The 21,559-nt window shown below is 40.2% G+C and overlaps 1 protein-coding gene across 6 annotated transcripts; it reads right to left on the bottom strand.

The window, feature by feature from the left end:
• Nucleotides 1-106: 106 nt before the first annotated feature.
• On the bottom strand, nucleotides 107-21,556 carry esrp2 (epithelial splicing regulatory protein 2). 6 transcript variants are annotated; one of them, XM_081605326.1, is made up of 16 exons: nucleotides 21,409-21,556; nucleotides 21,081-21,233; nucleotides 20,481-20,609; nucleotides 13,748-13,861; nucleotides 13,411-13,525; nucleotides 13,144-13,239; nucleotides 12,794-12,848; nucleotides 12,210-12,320; nucleotides 11,389-11,521; nucleotides 11,090-11,132; nucleotides 8,968-9,269; nucleotides 7,109-7,342; nucleotides 6,762-6,960; nucleotides 4,617-4,821; nucleotides 4,311-4,524; nucleotides 107-1,478 (listed from the first exon to the last, which is right to left on the bottom strand). In XM_081605326.1, exons 2-16 carry the CDS (start codon nucleotides 21,210-21,212, stop codon nucleotides 1,317-1,319), a joined length of 2,244 nt encoding a protein of 747 aa, XP_081461452.1. In that variant the 5' UTR covers nucleotides 21,213-21,233; nucleotides 21,409-21,556; the 3' UTR covers nucleotides 107-1,316. The 6 variants fall into 6 exon arrangements, 5 of the variants coding, with proteins under 5 accessions (XP_081461452.1, XP_081461453.1, XP_081461454.1 ...); XM_081605327.1 differs by lacking the exon at nucleotides 21,409-21,556 and adding an exon at nucleotides 21,367-21,384; XM_081605328.1 differs by lacking the exon at nucleotides 21,409-21,556 and adding an exon at nucleotides 3,311-3,410 and having other exon boundaries at nucleotides 1,255-1,478; nucleotides 21,081-21,402.
• Nucleotides 21,557-21,559: the final 3 nt, after the last annotated feature.

Raw genomic sequence — 21,559 nt, 5'->3', positions numbered from 1 at the left:
ACAACGCTTCCTTTTGCTGGACAAGCTTTATGAAGATGCTGAAATCATTTTCCAGCAGGACTTTGAATAGTGCAGTGTCTCCAATACAGTAAATGACCGATACATGTTTATTTGTTGATATTTTTATTGTTTACATTTTATACATAGACCTAAATTCATACATCCTCACATCACAACAAAACAAATATTTCATCTGCCACCAGAGGCTCCTATGCCTCCTGTGGGCCAGTATTGCACTCTGGGTAATGTAGGCTTGGTAAAGGGAAAAAAAAAACAATTCAGTAGGCCTCTCACAGGAAGGAAGAAAAAAAAAAACAGGCTCCTGCAGTTTTACACAGCTCTCTGGTTATTCACAGGAACTGAATCAGGGTGCAGACTGGCTATTTTAGTCTGAAAACAAAAACCAAAGCAGCAGCTGCTACAGGTCAATCAATATGCAAGACTGCAGGAAAAAGAAAACCAAGTCATTTTGACATTTAATAAAGTTTCAGCTTTTGTAAATAAGTATCAGTGAAACTAGAATTAATTTATTGTCAAAATGTTTAAGATGTGTAGCGTAGCGTCTCTGCGAGTGGAGCAACCCGAAAACATCTGTAGTGCTTAGAAAATACTTAAAGGTGGAGACATGCTGGTGGTCACAAAATAAATGCTTAAAAAAAAAGTCACAGGTTAATTCATACACTGACACAGATGTGCCACACAGTAGTATAAACTAATATTCCCTGAAGCTTAAAGTCACTTACTAGCTACAATTTAAATCATGACAGGTTTAGGATGCTGATTGACTGTTTCAGAAGTATAAAGTAGTCCGTATGGCTTAGACGTTTTCATCATCATAACTAAGCTGCTGGAGAATATTTAGCCTCCACGCATTTCTTTTTGCAGCCAACAAAAATGTTCATAAACACAAAACTAAATCTGAAAGTGGTTAAAGCGTTGCAGTTCAGAAATATAAAGACAAACGTGTATAAATGTATATACAGCCTCAAGCATTTCAGGAGACAGGTCTGTACAGTTTCAAAGAATACATTTATCTCCAAGTTTGGCTTTGCAGAGTGGCTGTCTGCTCTGTCCAGGCTTCACGCTATTCCTTCCCCACCAGCAGGAGCAAAGTCACAAAGTCCAGCGTCGGGCTGCTTCGTCTGTGGAAGGCCCGGCTGCAGCAGCAGCTTCAGGAGTGTGAGGGCCGGCGGAGAGGTGTGTGTGTGTGGTCAAAATACAGGTCATACAGAGAGAGGGAAGAGTTCGGCAGGTTCCCTGTATAGAGTTTGGAGGCGTTTCTATTGGAAAGGGGAGGAAAGATGGAGAGCTGGTGGTCAGTTACAGAAAACCAAGTGGATCTGCTGGCCGTAGAAGGGGTGGCCTGAGCGCTCGGCTACGGCGCGCCGGGCGGTGTCCTCGTTGGGGAAGGTGATCAAGGCCTCGCCGCTGCACTGACCGCTGAAGTTATACAAGATAAGTACGGCGTCTGGTTGGAGCTGCAGGAGGAGAGAAAGAAAGAACGAAAAAAGAAAAAGATTCAGTGAGTTTCTTCAGTTTCACGGAAGTGAAGGGAAAACCACCAGAGGGCGCCCACAGTGAAGCTAAGGAGGAATCATCAAACCAGTCCAGTTACAAAAGCAGAAAGATTAAAGAGCAGAGGATGAAAACGGAGGACATGCTGTTCTCACACACCTGAAACCAACGAGACCGGCAGAGATGACGCACACAGAAAGCAGCTGTTAGTTCACATGCACTGATGTCTGTCACCGAGATCAAGTACAAACAACAAAAATACACAACAGGTCATTTTTACAAAATGTTTAAAAAAATTAAATAAAAATAAAGCAGTAAAATCCAAGAGGACGGGCAGTAAAAGGGAAGCATCAGACATTCAACATAAATAGTCAACATCCGTGCTCCTGAGTAAGAAAAGGCTCGAGTGAAATATCGTGTTTTTTCACTTCTTTGAACTGAAATCTGGGGCTTTAGCTTAATAAAACCCTGAAACTTCTGTCAATATGTGAAGCTAAAAGACGGCAGGACCCCAATTCAATTAAAAATAATGTGTCGACTTCAAATCTGTACTTCACGGCTGATAAGCCTTTCAAACATTTAGCAACTTACTAAATCAGGTGGTTGAATCCATCTGTGATCGAAGCTTTACAAAGAATTATTCAACCATTCAAACACCTGAACATGTACACTATTTTTGTGACGCAGCTGTGACTAAGGGGATGTGGGTATAAAAAACAAAAAAAAAATACAAAGTGAGAATAAAATAGCTAGAAAATGGAATTGATATTTTACATTTAGAAACGTGGCAGGAATTGAATCTGGTTCAAACCAGGACTGAGGCTCCTTACTGGCTGACCGGTCATGATTTGATTAGATCTCTGTCTCTAATAGAGATGTGTTGGTAACAAAGGAGGAAGTTAAAATGAAATGACTAATTGTTAATTAAGAAATTCTGAGGTTTGATCATTGAAACCAAGTCAGTGTTCATGCAAATCAGGCAAAGAGCCAAGGATGAAAATGGAATTAAAACATTTATTAACGGGGCACAAAGCAGAGCCCCTAGGCATTTAGAAAGCATGCAGAACTGAAGATCATTGAACAGGTTAGATGTATAAAGGGAATTGCAAAAGTATTCAGAACCTCATTTATTTGTACATTTCGTCACGTCAGTCACAAACTTCAATGTATTTTTTTTAATAACCATACCCTAAGGAGTGTATAATTGTGATATCTAAAATTTAATACCCACGTTGCTTTGCAAAAATATTTTTTCAAATGTCTGGAATATGAACCGACAAACTTTCCTCTTCCTGCTAAAGACGACCAACCTCTGAGCATGATGAGGACTAAAGGTCGGCTCTGCAAAGCCGTATGCGGAGAAGAAAACAATAAATCCAGTAAATCCGACGCCTTCAAACAAAACTGACCCTGATCTGGTATTGAATTTATATTGCAGCTAAATACTGTTCCAGTCACTTCTTGAAATGTTTTACAAACTTCATGATCTTCTAACGCAACTATAGGCAATTGCACTATAAAAGAAATGATAAAAATCAAAAGGGAAGACGATTCACAGTTTCACTCGTGGACGGTTTATTTTCGTGCCACGTTACAAGCAAATGCTGCTTCGTGTCAGTTTATCACATTAAATGTGCATAAGAAAAACATTAAAGTTTGTGGCTCAAACTTGATTTGCAGGTGTATGAACACTTTTGCAAAGTTCTGCAGATTAAATGGCGATTAGTGGTCATGCGCCAGGATTGTCTGAGCGGAGGAAGCGCCCCGTCTGCGGCTGCCCCGCTGCTCCTCTTACCTTGGGGTGAGCCCTAAAGGCAGAGCCATTCTTTGGGCTGAATCAGACTCCTGGCCTGTTCGTTCATCTGAACCAAGCCGCTGTACTCGTCAGGGCCGTACTACAGATACAGTACAACCATGGACACACGGTCAGGCTGGAGGGGCCTCAACATTGGGTTAGGCATCACAATGCACATTTTTACACTCACACAAAAAAGATAGAGAAAGATGACAAAAAAAAAAAAACAAGTCAAAATAAAACCACACTGAAACAAAAGAGAAATTCACCAAATACTGGTCACATTTAAAAACAGATAAGAGTGCTGAAAGTCTGAGGATCTCTACAAAGAGACAGTTTTCTTTCTCAGGACCTGTGTGTGAGACATGATAATGGAGCCAGAAAACACACACATATCACCTACAGAATCTAGAAACCAATGAATTCATTAAACAGTGACAGCTTTAAAAAAAAGAAAACACACACACACACACACACACACACACAGCATACCTACATTTCTCCAAATGCAACTTAAAATGGCTTATTTGTTGGTGTGAATGAACGAAAGAAAGACCAGCAGCAGAGCAAAGATATCTGCCCCAATAAAAACACAGCAGCACCAGAACCTCAAACCCACCGCTTTCCTACGTGAAGACACCTGCCATGATTCATACCTGCATCAGTGGACTCCACCTAATTCAGGCTGGCAGCAATAAGTATTGCAGCAAAGAGGAGCGGGAGAGCACAAGTGAACACATGGAACTTAATTAAACAGGGCAGTTTGCAAAACTCCACTGCATGTTGCTGCAAAGTGTGTGAAAAGTTCAGTATTTGGGGAAATAAAAATCACTTCTTTTTTTTGTGGTGCAGCAGAACTGGGATGCAAAATACATCGTCAACCAAATAAACTAATCAGTCGTCTTTTTTTTTTCCAGGTTCTAAAACGGCAGGATTCAGATTTAAAATAAAAAGCATGAATCTTAAAACGAGGTTTTTCCGTTTATGCCTTTGTTCTCACCTGATATCCCTGGAAGAAGCTGAGGATGTCTTTGACTCCGGTGTTGTACGGCAGACCCTGCATCCTGACCAGGGCGCCCGGCTGCGGCAGGACGGAGGAGGCGGCGGCCGGGTGGGCCGGAGCCGCAACCGGGTGGGCCTGAGCTGCCACCGCAGCCGCCATGGCGCCCGGTGGAGCCGCAAAGTAGCCGACGGTGGAGGGAGAAACCGGGGGGCTTGAGGGAGAACAGAGGCGTCAGATAAACGGGGCGTTTCTTACTTAATGTGCTTCGTTTACATACGCTTTGTTTTTTTGTTGTTTTTTTACCTGGGGTAGTAAGCAGTGTAGTTCATGTTCATGTTCATATAGAGATGCGGCTGAGGGGGGTAGTAGGCCAGAGCATGAGCAGGGCTGTGCACGGCGGTCTGAGGGCCCCGGGGGGCCGCCAGCAGGGGGGGCTGGTACAGGGCCGCTTCAGAGAGGATGGCAGGCGAAGTGGGGAAAGCAGCGTACGCTGTAGGAGGAGACAGACCTACAGGAGGACGGACATGGACAGGACAGCTTAGAGACAACCCCGCAGAGCAGCATCCAGAACATGGATCACAACAGCACAGTTTGTGAAAACGCTGCTTCACCAGAGACAGAGTCAGGAGAGTCTCTGCTTGGACAGGGAGAGAAAAGCTTCGGTTATGTTTTCCAAAGTCCTCGTGAAATTAGAGTAACCATTTGCATTTGGGATATAAAGATTGTCTGAGTCTTTATATCCCAAAAAACCTTATTCTTCAAATTTAACATCAATAATTCATTTTGCTCCGAGTCGGATTTAAAGTGACCTCACTGGTATTTAAAAGTCAAAGTATTTCTGCTCTTCGTTTGTCTTTACTAGAGCAGAATGCTTGTAAAGCATGCAGACAATCTTCTTTACATGCAGTCAGGTGGAACCACACCCAAGTTTCACCACTTTACCGATTGTTTGAGGTCACAAAAAGAGAACTCTGCCGCTGCCCTTCATCTTTACTGCATATTTTTGTGCAAACTGATGTTTGAAAAGATCTGAAACATGATGACCGCACCAAGATTAACAACTAGGACAGCTAGCTTAGAGTTTGAATTTCTTGTTGTTCCTGCTTCAAAAACAGATTTTTTTTTTCATCGTCTCTTAGTGCAGAGACGTTTCTAATGATGCCCATGACTATAAAAAAGGAAGTTCAACAAGTTGCGGTAAGTTTCAAAATCTTTGACACTGTATGTCAATGGTAATTTCACAAATATGGGTTTTGCTTCAGAGACATTTGTTCCGTATTCACTATAAATTCGACGAATGCTGGAACTTCACATCCGTGCAAGACTGTATTTACAACACTAACAGCGTCCTTTAAGCTCTTATACTTGCAATATAAACAGAGAAGTGAAGGTATTGACACATTTACATAAAAACAGCCTCCGTTTGCTTGAGGCTGTGGGCAGATCACTGACCCTGTGAAGGCCGAAGCAATTCTAGGTACGCCAAGATAAAATCTGCTTTAAAAGAAAAATGACTTAAATTCCAATTGAAAGTAATACTATATAAAGACAGAAGAGCTAAACCTCTTTTAAACAGCTTTAAATTGTAGCTTATTATCAAGAAACATGCAAAAGAAAATTTGTCGTTTTGGTTTCCAATCTAATCTTGATACGAGTCACAACCGAGCAAAGTACAGCTAGCTGCTTTCTGCTTCATCAAAATCACATTATTGTTGAAGCAGTAAACAAGTTTCTACCAGCAGGCTGTAGTGATGTGATGCACCCTTTTGTATTTGTCTGCAAAACACCATCAAAACAGTCAAACTCCAGGAACACAACAGGAAGTGTGAGGTCACGTCAACTTGGGATTTTTATGTTTTTGTATCTGAATTACTGAGGTCATCATCGCTCCCATAAATAAAAGCTGTAAAAACACCAGCCGGTGTCGTATTAATCTATATAATGCGTTTCATTTGTGAGCCGAGTTACTGAAATACATGAACTTTTCATCAATATTCTAATTTATTGAATAAGACTATGGTTGGTGAGGACAGCCAGAGCTCTCAAACTTTTAGCTGCCTCTTTCATCCAGGCAGGGAGAAGGAAATGACAGAAGTGAAATTGGAGACACGTTAAGTCTTAAAAGATCCTTTCTGACAAAGTAAACATGCAAAATGTTTCACTTAAAACCTTCATTTGACAGAGAGATTGTTACTTTTTTAAGTAAACTTTAATTAAATCTAATACAACTTGGTGCATATTTCGAATTAATTAGAAAATAAACTAACTCAATGAGAATTAACAAGGAATCATTTCAATATGTGAGTGATATTGGAATCGGAATAGGTGAATTCTCATCAATTCCTTTCACTAGGAATTTCAGATAATCAATAAAATACTGCAGTTTGCAAAGGGGAAAAAACAAAAAAGATGTTTGATTGTAAAACATAAAGTTGGGGAGGAACTCACAGGGAAGTTTGCAGGGTGGAGGAGAGAGGCCGCTGCGGTTCAGCGTTCCTCCCATCAGAACAATGCTCATCTCCTCTGTGGAGCACTGGAAGACCTCAACATACCGGTCCTTCATTGTCTTTTTGTGGCACTTCTGGGCCACCAAGAACGCCTTATCAGGTGACTTCATTTGGATGAAGGCGTCGCCAGAAGGTCGACCCTGTAAAGGAGAAAATCACCAAAACCGTCAGAACAACGCAGAAGGCAGAGAGATAAACCAGATTTATTTAGTTATTTTTTTTAAAAAGCACTCGACTTTGTGATACCACAACTTTAAAAGTTTTTCATGTGCGTCACAGAACTCTGACCTGCTGGTTAAGGACCATGTGGACTCCGTGAGTCTTGATGTCAACCGTATGGTCACCCATGAACTCCAGGATGTCCTCGATGCCGGCGGTGTACGGCAGCCCACGGAGCCGCACGCAGTCGCGCGTGCTGCTGGCCGTCGGCAGGAAGGGAGGCGTGGAGAGGACTGGAAGCGGTACGATGGGTGACGGAGGCAGCGTGGAGATCAGCGGTGTGGACATGTAGCGATTCAGAACCTGGCAAACACAAGATCATTCAAAAATAACCCGTCAGTGAGAAGAAAATAACGCCTTAACTACAGAATTAAGTCAGACAAACACTCCAATTGATGAGATTAAAAAGGTAGCACTTTTTTTTTTTTTTTTTTTAAACACAAGAAATTGGCATGTTTTGGGATGTTTTGTCACTTCTCTCTGTTCCCATGACATCAACTGAGGAAGCAGCTGCTGAGCACTGGTTTCACATAGACTCCACCAGCTGAAGCCATGGACAACGAGCATGTTTGAATATAAAAACAGAAGAAAACATGAAAGTTTCACTTCATGATTCTCCCATTATTAGCAAGGCTGACCCTACTTTCCGCAGCTACGCAGTAAAACGCTATTATTAGAAACCAAGTTAACCGAAAACAATTCTTCCATTTGAAGGGCAGTCTAATCTACAATGTGGCCACCAACAGCAGCCAGATTGAACCTCAAACAAATTTATAGTCTCCTCAAAGAACCTCAAAAATATTCTTGATGGATTCCTTAGATTAGTGATTTTCCCCTCACAGACGGCACCCTGAACCTTAAAGTGCATGAATGTTATGACCCTAAAGTATTACGTGCAAAATGAAGCACATGCCTGCGAGTACCAGCCTATAAATCTCTTATGCATGACCTCTGTTGTGCTGAAAAATGAAACAAATTCGGCATAAATGAGCCTGTTGGTGGTTAAATACATTCAAAGGTTCCAAGATGCCTCGATGTGTTAAAAAACAAAACTGCAATCGATGCACCACGAAAGGGAACATGCATAAAGTTCAAAATGCTGCCATTCATTTTCTTCTTGCCACATTTCCATATTCAGTTACAGTATCTGTGTGTGAACCAAGTAATGCACACAGATAAGATCATAAGATCGTAGCAAATGGCGAGTCTTTATTTAAACACGTTTAGGAGGCTCCCTACCTAACATTAACTTAAGATCCTCTTCTTGCCTTTACACAGGAGGTCTGACTGTACAAAATAAAAGATGCATGAAAACATGGATTTTGCATCCATTTGCATTTGCTGGTGTTTTAAGGGACGAGTCTGACTTTTCCTCATGTCTAGTTAATCTCACATCGATTCAGATGTACAAAGAGAATTATATCAATGTCATTATACCCATGCAGTATGTTTCAGTACAAAATCCATACAAGGCTGTAAGTGAGACCTCAGGCATCCATGAGACTTTGAATGCCTCGTTTTGTTTTTATTTCCAGAACATTCAGTATGAAACAACTATGGTTTCTTGACTGGTTTTTCTCCCAAGAGGCCAACATCCCAGGGTTTTTTTGTCTACCATTTCTGGACTGTATTTACACAGCGGGCTCTAAAACGAGTCTGTTTACATGGAGTAAACCCCCTTGTGCTGAGTGGCAGATCTTCCTTCTGTGTTGATCTAGGAACAGATTTCCTCCCTGCATAACAGCAGAAGGTGAATGAAATCCCTGCCATCCCACCACGACGCTCCACTTTTAGTTCAGGATCAATCAAGGTGTGTTGATAATGAGGAAATATCATAGCATGGCGCAAAGCTCAAAAAAGTAGATTTTTACATGACACTGCCCATTTAAAAGTGTACATTTCACAAACCCACACACAAAAAATCCTACCTGTTGCACCTCGGCTGCAGTGCTCCGAAACAACTCAATATACCGCTTCCCCAGAATCTGTTTGTGCTTCTTCAGAGCGTTCTGAGCGTATTCCTCGCAGGAGAAAAGCACGAAGGCATCACCGGTGGGCCGTCCGTCGGGGTACTTGACAAAGAGGAGCCCCTCTGCGCCGTCCGTGACGGGACTCTCAGGACCGAGGAAGGACAGCACTTCCTGTGTCGTCGCCGTGAACGGCAACCCGCGCATTCGTATGATCACCTGGTTCTCTTTAGACAGGAACTGGGCCACCTCATTGGACGTCCCTAAAGTAGCAGAGAAGATGCATGAATTATAGTGCTGATACTTATTAAAAATGTACTTTTTTATGTTAATGTTGCCAATTTGCTTCGACAGGCACAACACTAAGTGACCTACTAGGGTTCAACTTATCTTTTACAGCAAAATGTATATGCCGTTTGGTTTTTTTTTTTAAAAATGAACTCCAATATAAATGTAGTATGAAGGAAAAATATAAAACCCCAACATGTTTGTCATAAATATACATAATTAAATACATTTTTGAATTGAGAACAACAATAAAAAGTTGCTAATGAGGTTTTGTATGCCATTATTTCTCTTTTGTTTAGTCTATGTTTAGCTTTTATAATATTTTTTTAGTTTTTTTTTATCTCTACAAGTTAACAGAAATTTAATTCGACTTTATTATGTACTTTGAAAGCACTATAAAACAACTTTCACGATGATTATAACTATTGTAGATCTTTACCTCCTACAAAGTATATTTTTCCTTTAACCAACAACAACAAAAAAAATCCCCATTCTTCACAGCAAGGGGCAATCTGAGATTCCACTGAGAGTAACAAACAAATTAACAACAACAGACGTAAGCCTCTTGCTGCACGGACCCATTCAGCACACACTGGTACCATAATGAAACTGTTTTCCCCGTTTTGTTAAACATAATGTTCTTCGATATACTTTTAGTGGTGTTGTGAACTCTGTAGCAAAATTAAATGTCACCATCTAGTGCAATAGCAAACCAGTGGTTAAGATGTAAAGTGGTGTTTAGTTACAAGGAAACTGGCAGCTGTCCATAAAAGCGTGCAGCAAGCTGAACCACACTGCTTTACTCACTGACCCTCATCAGAAAGTCATTCACATTTGGGTGGCAATTTATTTCCTTTAAGTCATGTTCCTCTTTACTTTGATTCAGTGGAATCGTAAGTCGCACTACGAGCTGGAGTATTGTTAAACAAGATCTACACAACAAGAATCAAACTTTAAATCATCACTTAGTAGCACAAAAGGCTTGCACACTCTGATGTGACAAACCTATGATTCAACTTAAAGGTATTTCAGAAATCCTCTAACCAATAACATAAATTATTTACTTTTCAAATTCTAAAAAAAAAAAAGTTAGGAAATATTAAGGACCACATGCTGTTCTCTCATGTTTACAGCTTTCACTCAGCTTAAAAAAAGGTATCCACGTTGTCTGATTTATTTGCTTAAAGTCTTGTGTGTGGTCAATCTGTATTGATCCTTACTCATCCGGGTAAAGTCCAGGTCCTGACTAGCAGCCACTGTAAGCTATCTGCTGCTGAGAGCTAGTGTGTCTGTTATCTCTGTCGTGTATAATCGTTGGCCGCTGTTCAATGGTCAAGAGGCCCCAGGTTCTGCTTTTGTCTTTTCACACCCTGTTTGCAACAACAGAGAGTCTGTCCTTTCACCGTATGCCCACCCTCTCTGCCTCTCGGGAGTCAAACTAGAGGCTGAATAGGTGAGCCGCTCAGAGCCCAGAATGACATTTCTCTGCAACTGGCCTCAGAGGGGTTGGTGATAGTGGGTGTGGGGGTGCACCGCTCACAAAGTGCCTTTTATTAGATGGAGAGCGGCTGCCGGAGAATCACTGGATTGAAGCAAAAAAACAGGTAATCGGAGAAAGAGCTCATGCGCGCTAAAGAGCTGCAACTTTACACACACGTGTGCTTGGGGGGGGGGGATAGGAAAGTATGAGAAACCACAAAATAAACTCTTACATAAACAAAACAGGTTTCACCAAATTTTTATGAAAATATGTGAAATGAGATGAAAGGAATTTAAGAAAAATCTGAAATCTGACCTCCAGCAATCTTGAGAAATTCCTCTCCCGTCGCTTTGTAGACCTGAACAATTTTTAAAAAAGAAAAAAAAGACAAAAACAATATATTCATAAACTGTAAGTGCTAAGTCACATGACTCTGATAAATAACAGTAAAACAACTGCTGGGGTATTTGAACTTATTCAGGGTTTTCACTGAATCTCTGCATTTCTGATTTACAGATTCAAACCGAAGATACGGGATCAATGCTCAGTTGAATAGATATTAAACAAGTAGCTGGTAACTAAAAGCTAAAGAAGCGTAAGTTAACAGGACTAACTTCAATGTATCTGCTGCCCATGTGATGTTTGTGGCGCTCCAGAGCCAGGTCTCGGTGCTCTGCGTTGATGAAGCGAACCAAGGCTTCCCCGTTCCTCCGGCCCTGAGCGTTCAGACAGAGGGCCACGCCGCCCCTGAAACACACAAAACTCTCAACAAACAAAAACCAAAAGGATTCTAAACTTTCATTTTTTGCAGAGAACAGTACTTCAACATCTTTGTCATCATTGGGGATTTTGTAACTTCCACATATTAACCAATAAACAGGTTTTTAGTTCAACATTGATCGATTTACTCTTCTACAATGCTAAAGCTACTCTGGATCAATCACCCTCAGTAAGTTAGAATATTTAATTGTTAAAGGTAATAACGCTTTTCTGTAAAATCTAACAGACTCTCTTTAGATGTAGTTTACCATCTGACATAAGTTTTTCCTATTTTTTTTCCCAAAGCTGCCAGGCACACATCTCTGAATGATGACATCACAGAAACGATAAGGCAACTGATCAAAGTGCTTTTGGCATTTCCACTGGCATTTTTCTGCATTTCTACTTCAAAGGGTGTTTACAGCTGCCAATAAACACTTGATAGTGGATTTCTATTTTGCAGTGAAAAACTGCTTTGTTGTTATTATCATAATATTTAAAAAAAAATACACCACTGGATCATTGAATCATTGAAATATATTTTTTGTGGAAGCTCTTACAAATATAAACCCATCAGCTCCTCTTTTGTCACCATTCCAGTTTTAGTTACATGAATTTAAATAATGTATTTGCTGTAACAGAGGTGTAAGAAAAAAAGCAGAGAAGTTGAACATACTTGGCAATATTTAGGCCCTTAAAGAAACGAGCGATATCCTGGTCTGAGGACTGCCATGGAAGGCCCCTGGCTCTGATCACCGTCTCGCTGTCCACTGGCTCCGTCTTACTGCTGCAGGAAAAAAAAAAAAAAAAAGACATTTGAGAAACTTGAGCAACACAACTAAGAGCTGATATTCTTGGTGCTTTTGCACATGACTGAGATTTCTCCCCAGTCTTGTTCAGTTTGAACTAATTGCCCACAGACGGCAGAAACAGGGCCCTCTCCCAGTAAGTGCCGAACACAGTAACGCTCTTTTGGTTAAATGTCAGAGGGTTGAAGTGATAGCTCCTGGCTGCCCGAGAAGAGCAGGATCTACTGCTTAGCTACTGAATATCCAGCTAAGCACTTGATGGCAAAGTTGGACTGCTCTAATGACACACTTGTGTTTTCCTTGTTGCTGTAATTAATGCTCTCGGACCAAGGTTTGAGATTTGAACACGATTGGGGAGTTTGGAGGCGAGGGGTTGCTGGTGTTTAAGCAACGGTGCACTTGAAAAATGTGAAATATATGCATAACTGAGAAACGCAAAAGGTTTACTTACCATGTGCCAGAGTCAAACTTGGAATTCACAGTTTCAGCACAGCAGAATTTGTGATCTAGTGGGGAAAATATATATATTTTAATACACAAAACAAGCTGAGAATAAGGTCCTATTTGGCTGAGAATAAGACATAAAGTCTAAAGCTGAGAATAAGACAAAGTCTTGAAAGCACACATTGGGTTATAGTTTGAATTATCTCTGTATAGTAACACATCTAACATCTTTCTTCAGTTCATTCCGTCATAAGCTGGGTTATTCTTTTACAGATAATGCTCCAGCCAGCTATTTTAAGGATCTAATATTACTGCATTGTGGACTTATTCTGTGTACCAACACTGGTAGTTACTTACTGTATGGCTCATCCAGGATGCAGAGCGTCAGCTGCACCATGCTGTTCGCCTCCCTCACACCTATCATTTGCTCTGACACCGCAGGGAGACCAACATCTGTGCCTGCTGTTAAGGCCGTCACCTTCAGCTGGTTTTAAAATCAAGTTCTTTAGCTCCAGGTGTTACACTTTTATTTTTAACAGTAAACATTTCAAACAGTGTGATATTTTTGTCCTGTATGCCGTTTTTTGTTTTAATCCCCAAAATGGAAAAGAGAACAAAGGATACAATCCAACATGGAGGAGAGTGTGAGCTTCGGCACAGAGCTGGCATTCGGGCAGCATTTGAGAAACTCTTTCCGCAGGTCCACAAATGAAAAGAAACACTCCGGCAGTACAAGATTCTGGACAGAAAATAAAAAGTTAAAAGAAGAATAACCAAAGACATGTAATCAGCACTTACTTCAAGCAGAACCATAAACCATTTTCTAAATATATGACTTTATAGGATTAAAACCCCTTAACCCTCACCCTCAATACAATGGAGGTTAAGGGATTAAAATAATGTCCATTTTCAATAAACACACACAAAAATAAGACCTAGACAGATTTTCTTCTAGCTTTACCTTTTTGGAGGCTTCTGGATGGAGGGCCTGTCGAATGACGTGAGGACCGTTCACCAAGAGTGTGTACGAACTTCTGCCGAGGCATTTTACTTCTGATGACACAGACTGCTGAATCTACATGGGAAAACATGGAAAGGACAAACAAGTGTGGGTTACTTTCCATTAATTACGTGGGAAACCATTAATTAACGTGCTTAGCTGAAACACCAAAATATATTAAATAAATATTTAAAAAAAAAGAGGTGTCCCACTTTCTTAACACAGATTTGCAGTAAATGTTTCAGATTTTTTCAAATCTGGCAAGAGTTTAAACCAAACAGGGAAATTGGAATTTAAAATGCACATAAATGAATGTGTTTACTTGCTTGTTATTTGATTTTTTTTTTTTTGTCTCCGTCTCTCATCAGGAAAGAGGCATGTCTAACAAGTTTCAGTGTTTGCAGCGAGAGGGGAGGGAGGAAGCAGAGGGAAGGAATGATCGCACCACTAATCATCAGGATCACAGATTCTCTTTACACAACCTTCAGCCGTTGTCATGAGGGGAAAAAAACAAAAGCAAGTCTAACCGGCTCTGATGGCGACAGCAACCAGGCCTGAATACCAGCACACAATCATGTTTATTTATAACACAGAGCTGCGTCAGTCTGTTGTCAAGTCTGTAAGAGAGAGGTCAAATCTTCAGTAGACAAAAGTTTTTACTTTATGTAGTTCTTGGGTTCATCAAAAGTGACGACTCAAATCAATCCTGCTCGTCTTACTAAAATGTGCTTGTAATCATTTTAGAGACTTCGGATTTCAGAGAGTCTACATCACTGATTCATAGACAAATATCAGGAACAAAGGTCATGGCATCGTCTTCTAAAATCTCTCTGGAGTTTCATGCTTTATGACTGAACAAGCTGAAGATCAGCTACTGCACATGTTGGGCGATTTGTGTCCAACACAGTCCCGTGTGAAGAAGCATTTCGACCATCTGGATGTGGAACCACCTCCAAATTCAGCAACTGACTGGTTCACACGGCCCCTGGCGATCTATGACAGGTTTTTAGGCAGTGGGAGAGTATTACAGGTCTGTGTTGGGGCATGCTTCATAACATGTCTGATTAAAACCCCTTGACAGCTTCAAGTACCGACTAACAAGACCAAAACAGGCTGTAGGGTTAAAACGACTGGACAGAAACACTTAAAAAGCAGACAAGGTGAGACTGCTTGTCTACTTACAGTGACCCCTTTAAACATTTGGCATGGTGGAAGGTTTTCATGGTATGCCAAGGTTTAAAAAAAACAAAAGTTATACTTTCAAAAGCCTTAAAATTTCCCCTGAAAGTGCCAAGTTGCAGTTTTCTACAGGTGCGTAGAACATAAAGTAGTGCAATGCTCCCCCTGCCCCTACTTGTTTCTACACACTGCAGGTCTGCTGGTTAAAAGAGGGTCCCCTCAAAGCTCCCTTGTTAAATTTCAGCTGTTTGGAGATATTTCCAGTCAAGAAAAACTCTCAGTGTGGAGACTAAAATATTGACAAATATCACTCTTAATGAAGCAACAGCCTCTTTAAAACTAGACCTGGAAAGCCGCAAGCAGAATTTCTGTTCGGCTTATATGTAGTTTTTAAACTTGTCTCATTGTTTAAAAAGCTCAACAGGGAATAATGTACATTTGTAAAGTATTTAGCACTTTAAAACTACTATTAAATTCAGCAGGTGTTCAGGTCAGAAGTATTCTTAAGCTCATGCATAAAATCTAAATAAATTTATAGATAAAATCTTTAGAGTTGATATAATGGGGGTCATAATTAAAATATGCAAATGTTATCAAGATGACATATATTTGATGTTACAACAAAGACACTGTAACCAGTGGCCAGAATTAGATAAATACCAAAATTGGTAAAATACCAAAGCATCAGGATCAATGTGAAATAGACTTGCTGTGAACGTTTTTATTGGTCTCCCAATAAAATGGAAGACAAGCAGTTCAAACAGAAAGACTAACTGCATGCTATTTGCGAAGCATAGACAACAACAAAACACATTTATATAAGTTCAACCCAACTCTTTTAATTTCCTTGATCTCTGTTTAGATAAAATGTTAAGATGATGATGTCACAAAAGGTAATTTGTCCTCGTATACAAGGTCAAACGTTCATCTTAATTTCTGAGGTTTTTATTGTCCAAACAGTAAACACAAAGGAAAAAAAAAATCACCAAGCAAACCATGAGACGGAAGTTTCTTGGATTAACTAAGCTGCACATTTTAAGTTTGGCAAAGCTGAACGATTTCTTATTTGCAGTGATAACAAGCGTGAGCTCCGCTCATACCTGAGCATACAGCCCCGCCTCAGACCATTACTAAAGCCGGATTACTGAGAGAGAAGCAAATGCTAAAGAAAAGGTGGCGACACACCCTCCACTCTTCTCTTCAACTTTAACAAAGAACACAAAGTAAATATGCTCAACATCATACAAATCCCTCACTGATAACCAGTGCAAACCAAACCAATAAACTGACCACATAACTCATTTCACTGTCTCAAAACTTTAACTGCATGCCATTGATTGTACATTGAATATGAAAAAGTCTTGTTTAAGTCAAAAATCCAACACTCCCTTCTACAAAAATGCACCAACAGTTAAACAGAATAGTGCAATCCCTCTCTGAAGGGCGATTCCAAATATGAGGGGGAGGAAGTGGCCTTTGCACATGGTTCTATCAGAGTTTACTCTCCACTGAGGCTGGACTGCTTGCATGCAGAGGTGAGGTAAGATGGAGGTGGATGGAAAAAAAAAAACTCCGATAAGAGAAGCAGGGAGTGTCCTGACAATCCATGTGGGCAACTGTTTAAACACACACTTGCACCAGAGAAGCTACTTACACAAAGACTGCTCGAGACTGGGTCAAAATCATAGCAGAAATGTGTTGCCTATAATCATCTCATAAATAATTGATTTAGAAACAGGAGATAAGTATGAAAAATCCAGTCAGTCAATATGCATGTTGCTGTCAAATGTCCTGAAATCATGAATTTAATTTGCACTCTACATGTAAAAGGCAGTGTTGTTTTGGTATCAGAAATCTTTTCAACACAGAATCTCTTCCAACTACCTGCTATATACCGTGCCATAATACCAGCGAAAAAAAAAAAAGACATACTTAGCCAACGTCATCTGTGATTAAGATCCGAAACAGTTGAATCTGAAGTGAGCTCTGAAACTCAACGTTTCACAACAATGTCTGCAAAATCTAAGATAATGTGCAATCTGCACGCTGCAACATGTTGACGTCTGACTGAAAACCCAGCCTGTCAAGTCAGCAACGGTTCAGCTCAGTTTAGTTTTTTGTTTGCAGCAACTAAAAAAAAAACTTGGCTTGTCTCTGCTCAGAGTAGACAACAAAAGCTGAAGTCTTTCAGCTGGAAATAAAGCTAATTGAATCAAAAGATGTCGCAATGACATTTTAGATAAATATATGATCCTTGTTGAGTCATCAGTGGTGTGATCAGCAGGAAGACCTGAATCAAACAGATACAGAATTATAAGATCATCCTCATTTATGCATCAAAGCATATGTCCCTGCCCTTTATCCGTTTGACATTCAACATTAAAACATTTCGTCAACATATATGTCGTTTTATGCGGCTGGGAGTTTAAAATGCATTAATTTGAGCCAATCAAGTGGAAAATTTCAATCTTTGCTTTTTTACTTAAAGTGAAATATTGTGTGCTAACTTGGGTTAGCAAAAACCCAAATGATCAGTCACACCAGTCTTCACTACATTAATAAATCGTTCACCTAACAGATGCCCTTGGGCCTGTGACTACACACCTCAATATAAAAAGCCCGCTAAAAGTGAGGAAATAGCTTTTTATATTAATGAACATGTAGACAAATGAAACCATATTCAAAACATCTGCTCCAGATCTCTATGCAGAACTTTCAAATACCAGGAAAAACTGTCATTTTCTTCCCTTCCTTAAATAAACAAAGTAATCTCAGAATGACCTACAGGGAAGGAAAGTAGCCAGTCACACACAGGTATGAAAAGGACACACTGAGTGCTTGGGTTAATATTTGAAGGTTCAGCACACAGTCTCACCCAAATGAGATAAAGCCTTACTCAGTCTGTAATCATGACATAATTTCACCCACTTTGATAAAAAAACAAAAAGCTTTGTCTTTTATAAATTGCATCAGCAGTAAAACTGAGGAAAAATGGATTTGCCAAAGCTGATTTAGTAGAGCATAGACATAATAATAGGTCTATTAAGAGTGACAAATATCTGCTTAGTCCAAACAAGCAATCCTAACGTTTAGCAACATTTCCAATTATATAAAGACACGCCCCTAACAGAGATGGCCACAAAAGCAAAAACATTTCTTGCAAGAAAGACTTAATGAAGTGCTGCAGGAATAGATTTGCACACTTCACACCCACTGTGGTAATAAGTTTGCAACCCTAAAGAGGAATCAGGACTTGGGTGCTGACACGCCCTGTTATAAGGCAGAGTTGCTGAAGCAGCAAGTCGTTTTAAAAACTGGGCTCCGTTAGGAAACGTCCGACAATATTGGGTCATTTGAATCTTCTTTTAAAAACAGGTCAGTTTAAGCCTACAATTGACAGACTACCAATTTCATTGTGAAATCAGTATTTTATAAAACATTAAAGCATGGCCTTTTTATTTGAGCTTTTTCCAGTCCAACCGTGGTGCAGTTGCAGAAACAGCAGCCTAAACTAGGTAAGTCAATACAACAAACAAACAAGTAATAGCAAGGTGCCCCTCATGTCCTGCAGCCTAAAACTGAGGTGCAGTCCCAGGTAAACACGCTGCCTTCCAGATGTCTGCTGTGTGCATTAGACCAAGGCAAGACCAGACCTGTGACTCCAACTCATCTCCTCACACCCCAGGCTCTGCCCATCCCTCCTGAGCTTCAAGCTGTCAGCGCAGTTTAACTGTCATGGCCAATGACATCTCACGCAGGTGGAGGACCATTTTTCTGAGAGTCAATGCTAGAAAGCTGACACTCCTTACATTAGCTTACAGCTTAGTACCCAAGTCAGGCTTGTTCTGTCACATCTTGCTCTGGGCAAAATATGTCAGAAGAACGTTTTGGGTTTATTAACCGGCAGACTTTCTCATGCTCTCATAGGCCGTTTGAAAAGTTGCTGCGGTTTTCCTTTTGAATAGTGTTGGGCGGGTTACTGGTATGAAGGGTTTAAATCATTACGACTTAAAAGCAGCAACATTTTCTCAAAATGCAAAAAAAACCGCTGGAGTGACTGGAGTGTTACCTGGGCATCTGTATTTAATAAAAAACTGTTGAATCTTGTTATATGTTTTTGCTTTAAATTATTTTGTAATTGCTGTAATATGATGAGGTACTAAAAACAATAATTACCAAAGAATATAATAGAAAGTACCGGTGAGCTTTTGCCACCATTTGGGTTCTAATCACTTCATCGATGGTTATTATACAACTGGCTCCATTGTCCCCTCAAAAACGTTTTATTAATGCTGTTGCGGGTTGGATTGTCAGGAATTTCAGTTGACAAAATAAGACAAAACTGACCAAATGAAACAAACCCAGAATATCGTTCCTTTTCCTCCCATTCCTGTAAGTAATGTATCTGAGGGAGGCCAGAGTGAATTTGACTGATTTCCTGACATGATTTATACATCAGAGATCAGCTCAGAGATCATTATCTGGCAAATTTCAAATGAGTCAACTGGGCCAAAGGGGAAGCATGAAAATAACAGGATATAATGTATAGTTTTCAAATATAATTACATTAAACTAAGACAATTAACATTGTTATTACCCATGTCCATAATTTGTGAAAATGAAGCAATTCTTTAGATAGATAGGTGTAGTAGACCCAGACTCTGACAAGGTTTATGTCCCATGTATTAACTTAATATCCCAACATTTACCAAAGGACTTCAGGTTAGTTGCACCGGACATGGCCAAAACATAAAATATTGTTGCCCATTTTTACATTTTTTCAGGTATATCACCTCAGTTTTAGTCTAACAGGTATCACTAAAGTGCTTCAATGTAATGGTAAGGAAAACACATTATTTGGAAAAACTGTTACAACTGGCTTTGCTCTGACCAACTTGGCTTCAGCGAAGTTAAAGCAGGAGAAATCAGGGTTTTCATTTTTTCCTTCTACATTCAGTTAAGTTTCCACAAAAACAGTCCAACAAGAACAAATAGCTGTGTTTGATTTGTTTCTTATACACTTGTAAGTAAATGCCAAGTTTTCAGCAATGTCAACAAAACAGTTGGGATTCACCCTTTAGCTGGAATCTAATCCTGATCCTATTCATTTAAAAGCCTCATTTTGGCATGACAATAAGCTGAGGTTCCTGTCAATAATTTCTGACATAAATAAAATTAATTCTTTGAGTTCTGTCTTCCAATCTCCATCTCTCCCCTCGACCAGAGCCAATATACAGCTTTGTAATGGAGCTGACAATTAGTTGTCAAGTGCCAAGAAAATGCACTGTGATGTTAACCTGGACCACTCCCAACAGGAGGAATGGGTGATACTGCTTTAGGTTCCACACCATTACCGTCTGTGTTTTTTGAGACCATAAATATTTCCAAACTGGCACATTTGTTCTACCTGTAGCCCTGTTGGAAGCATAATAGGGACCAGTTGACTGACAAAACACAGCAAAGAATGGGACAGAGTCGTAATCATAATAATTTTAATGTAACCTGTTTGACTCACCTGTTCCAGAACTTTGTCCAGGGGCTCAGCATCAACAATGTCCTCCAATGTCAACCCAGTCTCTTCTTTGCACTGATCTGTCAGCTCCAAAGTGTCTGGCTTGACAAAACATTTATGAAGCTTCCCAACCTGTGACAGGAGTTTAAGGGTTTCATGGAGCAGAACAGAGCGTGGATGGAGACATAAAACAGCAGCAAAAAGCCAAATTGTGGCAAAAGCCCATCACATCATACAGGAAGTGAACTCTTTTCAAAAAAGGTCAAACAATTGACAATGTAGTTGCAGACGCAGTTAATTGTCAATTAAGTCGAGAAGCTTACATGCTAAACCAAAAAGGTGTGTTTTCTCCATTACGTGAAATTCCACCTTTGACAAGTAGGAAACAAAAAATTGGTCACCTGTTAAAAGGTGAGCTTGTAGCGTTAGCATTATGGGAGCCCCAGAGAGCACTGCAGGCGGTAACAGAAAGCACACCGTGTTGATTTAAAATGACAAACTGTTCAACTACAAAGTGGACACTGCGCCACAAACACTCTGAGCTACACACACAAGAAACCATACAACTGACGAACGAGGTGAGGGGGTCAGAAAGGTCCGTACCTTTTTCTCATGTAGATCCACAATTTGCCACACCAAGAGAATTATTTCCCTCTCATCCGAACCCAGTTTACCCCCATTTGCACCAGCTGTTGCCCCAAAGAACACCACCAGAGTATCACTGTGCGAAGCCATCAGGGACCACAAGGGTAAAAACTACAATTAGAGCAAAGATTAAAATAAAAAATAACACGAGGGTTCACCTTTTCCAAGTGATAAGGAGAGCGAACAAAAGGGCTGGAAAGTCAATTGAGATAAACGCAGAAAGAAAGAAGAGTGGGGAGATTACTTTCAGAGGAGCCACGGAAGAGTTTGCGGTGAGAGACTCTACCTGTTGCTGTACTTGAGCGTGTACTATCCAGAGATACTGGTTTAACTGGTAAAGAAGGGTGGAAATCCGTGTTTCCTTCACACGAACTCCATAACAAGCCCTGAAGGTTTTTTTTCCTCCACTCCTAGTTTTTTTTCGAGTTACCTGTGTG

Source organism: Poecilia reticulata, chromosome 3 (genome assembly GCF_904066995.2).
Source record: "Poecilia reticulata chromosome 3, P_reticulata-male-v2, whole genome shotgun sequence".
Taxonomy (NCBI): domain Eukaryota; kingdom Metazoa; phylum Chordata; class Actinopteri; order Cyprinodontiformes; family Poeciliidae; genus Poecilia; species Poecilia reticulata.
This window is presented reverse-complemented; position numbering and strand designations above follow the sequence as displayed.